Source organism: Pelobates fuscus, chromosome 5, assembly GCF_036172605.1.
Source record: "Pelobates fuscus isolate aPelFus1 chromosome 5, aPelFus1.pri, whole genome shotgun sequence".
In the NCBI taxonomy this organism is placed as follows: Eukaryota; Metazoa; Chordata; class Amphibia; order Anura; family Pelobatidae; genus Pelobates; species Pelobates fuscus.
Window position 1 is genome coordinate 254,712,371 of NC_086321.1, and position 12,005 is coordinate 254,724,375.

Below are 12,005 nucleotides of genomic sequence, written 5' to 3' on the forward strand. Positions count from 1 at the left end.
TCCTGCCGTTCAAATCCTCGAAGGAGATCATAGACTGATTAACATATAGATGATGCAGTCTCTGCAGTCCCGCGGTTTCCAAGCCTTTAAAGTCTCGGGCCCGCATACCTGGAGGGAAATCTCTATTTCTCAAGTACGGAGTCATCGGGGATAAAGCGGCAGTCAGGTCATGCTTAAGGGCGTTCGTGTCCCAGACCTTCAAGGAGGTCTGAACCGCTTGGCACGGGACTCTGTCTAGGGGTCTAAATTCTTTTGGGGTCCATATGAGGAATTGGGGGAGGTCCGGGTTCAACAAAGAGGATTCTAAGTCCACCCACCGCCTCTCGTCAGGGGGTGTATGCCACAACGCAATCTGGGCTAATTGGGCCGCCACATAGTAATAATAAAGATTTGGCAGCCCCAGGCCCCCCCTCTCTTTCGCCCTGTAAAGTATATTTCGCGACGTCCTATGTTTCCTGTTGTGCCAGATAAACCTACCGATTGCCTGTTGGAGCGGCCCCAAGCTGGATTTGGTCAAGTGTATCGGGAGGGCTTGAAAGAGAAAAAGTATCCGAGGCAAGATATTCATTTTTACCGAATGAATCCTCCCGATCCACGAAATTGGTTTATCTACCCACACCTCCAGGTCACGCATTAATTGTCTAATTAGGGGCACGTAGTTCTGTTGGTGTAGCAGGGAGGGGTCGGCTGTTAGCCAGATGCCTAAGTATTTAATATGATCCCTCACCACTTGGACGTTAAATACTCTCCCGATGTGCGTAATCTCGGCATCGCTCATCCCTATGGGGAGTGCGGACGACTTGTGGAGGTTAACCTTGTAACCGGCCACCACGCCGTAATCTGCCAATATCCTCTGCAGGGCTGTCATTGACTTCAACGGAGCCGTCAATGACAGTAGTATGTCATCGGCGAAGCCCGAGATTACGTATTCCTGTCCCCGTATCGCGATGCCCTCGATCTCTGGGGTGGTGCGTATCTTTTGCATGAGAGGTTCCAATGATAGGACGAATAGCAGCGGCGACAGGGGACAGCCCTGTCTCGTGCCGTTGCTCAGCGGGAATGGGATCGACCTCGCTCCCGTTATCCTAACCTGTGCCCTGACATTAGTGTATAAGGCTTGTATTGTCGTGATAAAACGATCCGGCATCCCGAATTGACGCAGTGTTTCGAATAGGAACGGCCATTTAACTCTGTCGAACGCTTTTTCAGCGTCCAGTGATAGCATCAACGTCGGGATCTGTAGTCGAGCTTGTCTCTCTATGAGATCGATGTTTCGTCTCGTATTCTCGAACAACTGCCTCCCCGGCACGAAACCCACCTGGTCTGGATGGACCAGGCTAGTGAGGATCGGGTTCAATCTGATCGCTAACACCTTCGCTAGGATCTTGGAATCATGGTTAATTAAAGATATCGGGCGGAAATTCTCCGGGAGGGAGTCATCCTTTCCTGGTTTTGGCAGTAAGACAATATTCGCAAGGGACATATCTCGATCCGTGATCCCCCCGTCTTGGAGGTCATTAAACCATGACTCGAGGTGGGGTACCAGTTCTTCCCGGAAAGTCTTATAGTAGCTTCCGTCGAAGCCGTCCGGACCAGGTGCCTTATTGCTCTTCAGAGTTGATATCGCTGCGTCTATCTCCTCCGTCGATATCTGGCTACTAAGGGTGGTCGCATCGGCTTCGCTCAGTGTCGGGAGATGGATCCCCGATAGGAAACCACGAATCTCTTCCATACGTTTTTGAGGTTCTGTGTCTTCACCTCTGGAGTGGTTGTATAGGTCAGAGTAAAATTCTGAGAATATTTTGGCGATATCATTGGGATCCGTCCGGTATGCTCCCGCAGCATCTTTAATCCTTGTAATATGCGTGTTCCGCGGGCGCGGCCTGAGGGATCTTGCCAACAAGGTGTCCATTTTATTAGCCTTCTCATAAAAGGACCGCCGAGACCACAAGACAGCTCTCGTGGTATCCTCCATAAGTAAGTCGCGAATACTGTGCCTCAACTCTTGTACTGTGTCCAAGTTGGTCCGTGTGGGATCCGACTTGTGTCTCTGTTCCGCCGATCTCAGAGCGCTCAACTGCAATGCCAGCAATTGGGTTTTCCGGCGTTTCTTTAAGGTCGCTTCCCTGATGAGTATTCCCCGAATGACAGATTTATGTGCCGCCCATATTACGGCTTTAGATACCCCCGATGCGGCTTCTCTAAGGAAGTAGTCGGCCAGTTCCCTGCGTACAATTTCAACTATCTCCGGGTCCCTCAACAGGGAATTATTTAGTCTCCACGTCCATGGAGTTGCCGCGCTCAGTTTGTCCAGGGTAATGGAGACATCCGCGTGGTCCGACCAGGATATGGATCCCACCGTGGAGTCCACAATCCTAGAAACAGTCTGGGGGTTGACCAGGAACAAGTCGATCCTGGAATACGTGTTATGGGGCTGTGAATAAAACGTGTAGTCGTTCGTGTCCGGGTGCTGGGCTCTCCAGATGTCGATAAGGCCCGACTGTTGTATAAACGTATGAAGCAGCTTGTCCTGGCCTCCTCTTCTATGGGACCGTGGGAGTCCTCTGCATGGCCCCCTGTCTGCCGCCGGGGATGGGGCTGCATTAAAGTCTCCGCCCACTATCACCATACCATTCGGGAGTGTAGTGACAACTTTGGCGAGGTCTGCCCAAAACTCTTTGGAAGGGTCGTTAGGAGCGTAAACATTGGAGATGTGGATCGTGTGGGAGAACAGGGAACCTGACAGGTGTACGCTGCGTCCTGCTGGGTCTGTACTAACTCTATGGATGCTAATCGGGCATCTCCGATGCACTAGGATGGCGACGCCATTCCTCTTGTTGAGGGCTCTCGCTTCAAAGGTGGTGTTATAAGTGTGGTCTTTAAGTGCGAATTTGGCCGATCTGGGAAGATGTGTCTCCTGTATAAGAGCTATATCCGGGTCTAAACGTTTAAGTTCCCTAAATAAGAGCCGCCTTTTTTTGGGTGCGTTTAGGCCCTTTACATTAAGTGAAACCAGTTTAATGGGCATGTGTCAAACTATGGTGGACCGCTATGTATAGGCCGTGTCTCGTCCCCGTGTCTTGTCTATGATTTTGGACCGCCTCCTCCCGCCACCCCCTACGAGATAAAAGAGGGAGAAGGGGCAAGGGAGTGGAGAGTGGGGTAAAGGGAAAATAGAAGAGGGTTAGAGAAGGTGATAGAATAACTTTGTACAGAAATCGCCTGGTCTTACCCACAGCCAGGCCACGTTGGGGTAAATGTTCCATTCCCCCCAGCGCCTGGTAAGAAAGCCCTGGAGCAGAAGGGACATGGACCAGCCAATGCGGGCACTGTCCAGTGCCAGCTTGCATCTAAAGAGATAAACTCCTCACCCTGGGTGACAAGAGCCCATGCCCGAGGCCTCAGCCTGGCAAAAATGCAATTATTCATAAAAAACATATAAGATAGAGGCATATGACCCATAACCATGTGCGTTACTTTAAGGTATGCAGGAGAGGAAAATAAAGCATCAGTCATCCACATCTTTATACCAAACACATTCCAAACGCCACAACAGTATACATTTTTATAGCAGCGGAACGAGAAGGCCTGACATTCATGAAAACCGCTGCACATTTAAAGATTCGGTGCTTACAGCAGTACTCTAGACAAATCATGAGGCAGACATAATCTATAGCCGAAATGGGGAAAAAACATTCAGTGTTCAGTCCTGAAGGGACTGGACTAGATGGGAAATCACGTTATATTAATTGTGCTGCCAGTAATTCGCTAGCGTGGCGGAGGATCCACCGTTTAGGAGCGCAATCCCATGGAGCACAACCGAGCCGGCCAGTCATCCCCCACGCAAATTAGCATACGAGAAGCCTGCCGCCGGCTCAGCCGCCCAGGGAACAGCGCGTCCGGACACCAGCAGTAATACACACTTTGTTACGCATTCCCCTAGCGATCATTTTGAGGTCCCCGATCGGGGAGACAGACCTCTCGCGGCGGCGGTGGCAGCAGCGATTAAGCGATACAGGGGGACACGGTGATATCCGGAGACAGTGTATCTATACGTGATAGAGGGGAAACGCTTCAATCCCAAGTGCCCCGACCCCCCTGGACCGGCTTGCCCCTCAACCCTCCCCGTGACTCATAGGAAGCAGCTGCCCCCTAACGGACCCCCGTGTTAAAATTACAATCAGTATAATAAGGATCCGGGCCTGAAAAGCACCTCTTAGAAAACCGGCTCTAAGTTTGTTAGCCCGGGGTGTCAGGCCACTGCCCCCGCTCCCCGCTCCCCCACCCCCGGCCTGTGACCCCTTCGACTCGAATTCCACATGCCCCTTCCCCGAGAACCAAGCAGCGTTGGGAATACCCCAGCGCATCCCTTGAGGTTTGGGCCTGTTAAATGACCGCAAAAACTGCGTACTATCGAGCGTGAGAGCCCCAACTTCCGCTCGGTTGCTATCCTGCCCCCACCCGTCCGACGAAGGGAGAGGACAAGAGAATATACAAACCCAAAAAATACATACGTTAAACACGTTTAAACACTGAACAAGCATGAGCATAAACATGGTCGAAACATTGCAAGGGTGTAGAAACTTTGAAGTCTCAGTCTACTAACGACCCCCAGGCCTCCATACGTGGGGGCAGCCCGGCGGGAATAAAACCAGCGGGTGGAGGGGTCCCCCCACCGAGGCCTTCCCCCCCCCCCCCCCCCCCCAAAAAAGATGAAAAAGGTCGCTGCACCGGCCAGAGACCCTCCGACCCAAACAATGCCCCCCCGTGCAGGCAACCGGTAGCCTAAACTCTCACCCCTAACCCACCCAAAGACGGGCTCCGGCGGCCCTGGTGCGCCCCACCCATTTGCCAAGCGCCCCTCCTAAAAATAGCAAAAAAGGGGGAGAGAGTAAAAAAGAAAAAAAATATAAGTTGGCTCTCTACTCATTGGGGCCCCCCAGGCTTAGCCCGTCGCCCGCAAGAGCCCCCCCAACGGTCCTTCACCTACCCAGCCAATAATGCAGGCGGGATCTCACCGCCGACTGCTAACCCATCTGGCCTCGGTCGCCTGCCGAGTACCATTCTCGTGGGAGGGGTCGGAGCTCCTCTACCGCCGGGGGTAACGCCGCTGCCTCGAGGCCATCCTGGATCCCCACGCTCCGCAAGAAGGCAACCGGATCTCCTTCCGGGTACAGGGTTCTAGTGCGCCCGTCCCGGAATGCAAGTAGACGAAAAGGGAAGCCCCAAGCGTACCGCACTTTATTTTTCTGGAGGAGTTCTGTCACCGGCCGCCACCGCCTCCGTTTTTGCAGAGTCTCCGGTGTCAAATCCTGGTAAAGGGTAAGTTCAATACCGCCATGTCTGATGGGGGCCTCACGCCCGCGTCTCATAAGGGCTTCTTTCGTTTGAAAGAACATGAATTTAATGATAATGTCTCTGGGGCGTTTATCATCCGCACGTTGTTGCCTCAGTGCCCTATGTGCCCGCTCGATATGCCAGTGGGAGTCAGGGATCTCGGGGAGAAGCGGCCTCAGTATCTCCAGAACGACCTCCATGAGGGGGCCTTCACCCTCCTTCTCTGGCAGACCCCGCAGTCGAATATTGTTCCTGCGGGATCTGTTCCCCATGTCATCCAGGGCAGCTTCCGCCATAGACAGTCGCGAGGTCAGCGTGTTAATGTGAGCTGTAGCAGTGTTGTGAGCCAGGACCGTGGACTCAACCCGCGTTTCCAGCTCGGTCGTTCTCGCGCCCAGGGCGCATATTTCCGCTTTAATTTCTTTCGTGTTTCTGGCGATTTCGGTGGCTAGGTAGCTACGCACCTCCGCCAGATTTGCCAATATCTGTGCGGCACTAGTGTCTGAGACCTCCGACGTCGCCGCCATTCCAGGGCTGGAAGGTGAGTGGGACACTCGCGGGCTCACCCGTCCGCCATCTTGAGGCGTGGATCTCATGGCGCGGGAGGCCGCGAACATTTCAGAGACTGTGTTGCCCTGTTCCGTCTGCTTTTTGGGCTGTTTTTTCAGGGTCCGCTTCTCCATGTCCGTTTCCCCGGTAGCACCCCAGGTTTCTCTGTGAGTTTATGTGCTAAAATAAGCTATTGGCTGTGTGGTCCCAGCGGAGCTTCACATGGAGACGTCCATCTTGCTCCGGCTGTAAACCACGCCCCCCCTCTTTCTTACTTTCTGTTTCTCTATTCATATATACCTCATTCGCTACCTCCATTAGTTGGGTGATGGACATACCTGCAAACCCTTCTAACTTCTGTAGCTTGCGCTTAATATCTCCGTAAGCTTGGCTGACAAAGGCGGAGTTCACCATTCGGGAATTATCTGCGTCTTCCGGATTAAAGGGGGTATACAAGCGGTATGCCTCCAATAATCGGTCATAAAAGACACTGGGCGCTTCATCACTTTTCTGAATCACCTCAACTGTCTTCGACATATTAATGGCTTTCTTTCCTCCGGCTTTCATGCCAGCAATTATAGCGTCTCTATAGGCTCTGAGTTGAACCATATCAGCACCATTTACATTCCAATCGGGATCGGTGTTGGGATAATGTGTTGCGGCCCATGCTGATGGATTGGCTTGGTTTAAAGTACGGGCTTTATCCTCTAGCGCTTTAATGGCCGCTTGATTAATTCTTGTCCTTTCCTCATTGTTGAACAAAGTCATTAATAACTGCTGGCAATCAGCCCATGTCGGGTTATGTGTCTGTACTATTGAGGTGAACAGATCAGTCATAGCTTGTGGTTTCTCAGTATACGAGGAATTGTGGGTCTTCCAATTTAAGAGATCGGTTGTTGTGAACGGGACATATACAAAGACTGGGTCAGCATGTGCCATTTGGCCTGCGGCATCGATATAGGCTGACCCAGGATTCAGACGAAGAGGCATCTGATAGTGTTTTAATTGTTGGGTACCGGTCAGTTGTCGGGTTTGTATGGGGCTACGTGGAGGGGCGTCAGTCATAGGTTCCAGTCGGGGAGAAATAGGGTATGGGGATGTGGGAGCTTGGTTTTGGGAAAAGGTTGTAAATAAAACACTTCGAGTCAAGCTAGATGAAGCTTGACCGGAAGTCTGAAGTGGCGCCAAATCAGGATATTCGGATTTAATGGGGGTTGGTTCTGATTCCGGAAGGGGAGATTTAGTACGAGAGGGGGTGGATTCTGTACTGGAGGAGGAAGCGGAAGTGGATAAGGGCAATGAGGGAAGGGTTGCAGGACTTCCTGCATTTGCGTCACTTCCTCTTAACGGAAAGTAAGGGGGCGGCAAAGGGATCTCGGACTCAGGGGGCGTGTCCAAAATGGGCCTAACACCAGTCCTAGTGGACAAACAAGTCCTAGCTACCATGAGGCGACATTGCTCCTCGTGGCATGTCTGAAGCCATTTTGGCGAGTCATTTACGGCCTGTCTCCAACAATCAATATAAGGAAACTGGCCGTAAAGTTCAGGCCTACCCGATACAGCCACGTGTAAGCGCTGTACCAGAGTTGGATCCAAACTGCCACGTGGCGGCCATGTCGCAACCAAAGTAGGCCACTCCCTAGTACACAAAGTGACCAAACGTACAGGAGACATTTTAACCCCAAAATCACAAGTTTTGAATCCCTTTTTAAAATTCTTCACCATACAACCTAAGGGATCCGGAATCGTTGACTGCGACGCGCCCATACTTATCAATGGAACGTCGCTGACAACGAATACTATGCACGCGTACTATTCAACAGTCACACCCGTTTCCTCTGGCAACAGCACCACGTGGTACAGTTACCAAGTGAAACGTATACAATAACACAATAAACACTCAGGGAATTCCCGTACACACACAGCTGTTACACCAGTCACTAAATAATCAATATTATGCCCTTTGGCGAAACTATACAGTCACCCACGCTATAATTCTCTATATACGAATTACCCGTCTATAACACACCCCAGTAACATCGTCTTTTACAAATAGCGGTTACAGTACGGTTAGCATAGGTCAAAGCACAAGTTAAGGTCACAATACAATTATTAGTGGTTATGGTGTTAAACATGCAATGGACGACAATGATTAGTACTTATATACAGTGTCAGTAAATATACAGGGTTATGGTACCGTGCACTATAATACAGCAACACACTATTAACACTCTCGCTAGACGGCTGAGCTCGCGCTATCTAACAAGATATACACTTTACTAAACAATCTTTATCACATTTACAATTCCCAACTAAACTATTGGCCAGTACCTTGATGGACTACCTAAAACTATATACACCCGTTTTGGTTAGCCACACTGCCCAAGCACCACATATAGCGAGCTAGAGGACCGAATTTACACAGGCGCCTCTTAGTCGATTACTATCAAAAATCTAGTGGGTTCCAAATTTACACGCCTTCCCACTTAGCCAAGATAGGTTGAGAGCTAGCGAACCGAATTTACACAGGCGCCGCTTAGTCTCCCGGTCCCTCCGACCTAGCGAACGTAATATACACCCTAGAACGCTAGTCTAGACAAGACACCGGTGTCCGGCTAGGGCTATTTACACAGGACCCCGCCTGACTAACTAAATCAAACGGTCTGACTAAAGAGCGTTCGATTGAGCGGTGCGCCTTCGCTCCTTCCCTCCGACAGAGGGGGCAGATTCCATACACAAATAACCCCTTATGGGCCTACCGCACAATCGGTATACCCCTAGTGGGTCTGCCGTCTAAAACAGCAGTTGTCTTACCTCCTCGTTCCTGAACCTGAGTTCACACTCATCGACGGGGACACCCCAGCACTTCTCACGTAGAGGCCGATGATCTCCTGGACAACAGACCAGTGGCGCCGAGACGAAGGGAGGTCCACGCAGAAGTTCAGGGGTGCAGCCGTAGAGAACGTGGGCAAAGATAGACCGTCTCACGCCTCTGCCTCTCAGCTACCGTTGAACGATGAGCTTCCCGGCCAATGCACCAAATGATACCGGAGAAACTGACGGAAGCGAAGCACAGAGAGATGGACACAGGTTTCTTCAGGAAGGAAGAGATTCTTTATTGGATCACCGATCGGGACTCAGAGGGACTAGCGTCACCAAAATACCACAAGTTCTGAGCCCCGGACAATAGTGCAGGTTCCTTATATAGGCACATAACTCCTCCCATATTAAGCTCCACCCGCACATTCTCTTGACCAATCAATACAAATAAGAATTAACTTCCTGCTTGACCACATGGCTTGTCCAGCACAATGGAGGAGGGGAATACTACATCCTGTATTCTTGCACATGCTCCGTACACTACTGATCGTATCTTGCCTCGTGCAACCAACTGATCGATACGTCAGCATATGCACGTACACATGCCACGTGGTAATCTCGGCCTACTAAATTTATTTTTACCGAGATTCCACCACAATATTGTTTTTGTATTTTATTGTACCCTAATGTATCAATGCAATCTCAATGTATCTTTCCTGGTAAAATATTTTATAAATAAATATAAATAAATACATTAAATATTTTTTTTTCGCATTGTGCCTCCAGTAAAATGTCCGACACGTTACCAGGCTCCATTAGATTCTGGAGACATAACCAGAGCCGCGTTCCACCTCTAGCGTTTAGAACCTTCTGAATGCACGCGCCTTACACGGACTGCGCTGATAGGACAAAGCAAACAAGCTGTTTTGGCGGCTCCGGGTTAAAGATGGCGTCGCCCACCATATCCTCCTCTTCATCGGTCGCAACGGTAACATGAGCATAGCTGCTCACCTTTCAGGGGAAACCAGATCCAGGATCTAGACACCCTCGCAACCAGCTGCTACTACTGTAATCCTCACCGTGCCGGCTCCATCCGCTCGGTACCGGGGTTACCACAGCAGGCCGGGGCCGATAACCGGGCCTAAAGGGGGGAGTTGGGATCAGTCAATCGGTGGCCGGTATCAGTGAGTGGGTGGCCGGTAGCGGGCCCCGGCTAGCCGGTATCAGTGAGTGGGTAGCCGGTATCAGTGAGTTGGCGGTAGAAGGCGGCAGTCATGCAGAGCAGCTCGGCCCCTCGCCCTCAGCCCGGCTGGCACAAGGAGCACCTATGGCTGGCCCTGCAGGCTCTGGGCTTTGAGCCGGACTCGGAGGCGGCTTTGACTGGCAAGACCATGGCTCATGTAACGTTTGGAGTGTGAGTATGCTTTAGGGTCTCTTCGTATATATCTGTATAATATCTACAGTTTACCCGATATTTTCCTTTTATATCTAGCCCAGTATATAAATGTGCGTGTTTGTAATCATGTTGTTCGGTGGTATCTAACTGCAATGTAGACTGTAAGTATAACTTGGTGCATCTCCGTTGTATGAGAAGCTACGTATTACGTTCACTAAACAATTACTTTATAACATGTGACCGCGTATACCTTAAACTATAGTCTGTGTATACATACCGTATTAGACAATCATGCCATGTAACAAACCCTAATATTAAAGGTGAGCATTTTATAATTGTCTTCAGAGCCCTCAGATGGAACCCAGTACAGCTTTGTTAATAGCCACCAGCCTCCTTCATGTATGATAACCCCTTTAGGTTTGAGCCAATTGTACTGAAACAAAACCAAAAATCTGAGCTGTATACCTGTTCAACCATAATTTCCCCGTTCATATTAAAGGGACACCATAGTCACCACAATGACTTTAGCTTAATAAAGTAGGTTTGCTTTATAGATCATGCTCCTGCAGTCTCAATTCACTGCAATTTAGGAGTTAATTTTACAATGTTTATGCAGCCCTAGTCACAACTTCCTGTAAAGAGCCATCTAACGTTTACACTTCTGTTTAATTTAAAACTTTTTTATTTTATGCTGTTAAATTTGCTAGACCCTGCAGGAGCTCTGTATGTGATTAAACTTCAATTTACAGAGTAGGAAATACAAACTTTTTAAGTTATATCGAATTGAAAATGAACTATTTTTGTTTTAATGCACTGTTTCTGTCAGGGTAGGTGTGACTAGGGTTGCATAGAAAAGCTTGATTTAACGAGCTTTGCTTTCTTTGAGCTCCCCCTTTTTTTTTATTTTTTTTTTTTTTATTCTTGCATGCTTTCCTTGCATCCTGTACAATTGTCTTGCTTTTATTGCAATACCCATTATAGGATGCAATGGTCTGGAGAACCAAACAATCTATAATAGAAACAGATATTGTGTACTTTTTCCTGCTGAATCCACAAGGTATTGTATTTTCTAAGCTTTAGGAGCCTTCTGTATTTATTGAAGTGCTTCTTTAAATTCAATGATCTGCTTACACTTTTGAAAATCCAAATACAATGATGGTCTGCAACAATGAAGTATTGTCATTTTTAGTTATTCAGTAAATTAGTTTTGACTATTTCCACATCTGTGTGGCTTCATTTAACGTTTAATTTTTTTTCTGTTTACTAGGAGCATGTTTGACAAACCAAACAAGGATGCTTTTTATGTGGTTTTTCATTTTCTGTTTTCAAAGCTGGATAGTACTCGTTGTAAGGAAGCTTTCAGGTAAGATTGTTTATCCACATCTGAATATGTATTTTTGTGTTTTATTGGCGTCATGCTTGCTATGGAGATTTACTAATTCTTAAAGGACCACTATAGTGTCAGGAAAACAAAGCGGTTTTCCTGACACTATAGTGCCCTGAGGGTGCCCCCACCCACAGGGTCCCACTCCCATGGCGCAGAATGAGTTAAAACCCCTTCACTTTAATCCAGCACCGGGCTCCCTCTGCGCTGGTGACCTCTCCTCCCCGTCTGTCAGCTCCCCCATCCGACGTCAGTAGAGCCGAATGCGTGGCAAGTGTCGTGCGCATTCAAAGTGTCCATAGGAAATAATTTCTCAATGCTTTCCTATGGACTCAAAATTCGCATCCAGCGTCGCAAATGCCTCTAGCGGCTGTCCAGAAGACGGCCACTAGAGGCTGGATTAACCCCAAATGTAAAGAGAAACTGCTATGTTTACATCTGAAGGGTTAATACCTGAGGGACATTGCACCCATACCAGTTCATTGAGCTGAAGTGGTCTGGGTGACTATAGGGTTCCTT

At 49.1% G+C, this 12,005-nt stretch overlaps 1 protein-coding gene across 3 annotated transcripts in view; it reads left to right on the forward strand.

The window, feature by feature from the left end:
* The first annotated feature begins 9,613 nt into the window (after window positions 1–9,613).
* Window positions 9,614–12,005, forward strand: part of HAUS6 (HAUS augmin like complex subunit 6) — a 31,161-nt gene continuing 28,769 nt past the window's right edge. For all 3 annotated transcript variants that reach the window (XM_063455229.1, XM_063455230.1, XM_063455231.1), the window contains exons 1-2: window positions 9,614–10,120; window positions 11,370–11,465. In XM_063455229.1, the coding sequence (XP_063311299.1) occupies window positions 9,981–10,120; window positions 11,370–11,465 (236 nt within the window). In that variant the 5' untranslated portion in view covers window positions 9,614–9,980. The remainder of the gene's footprint in view (window positions 10,121–11,369; window positions 11,466–12,005) is intronic.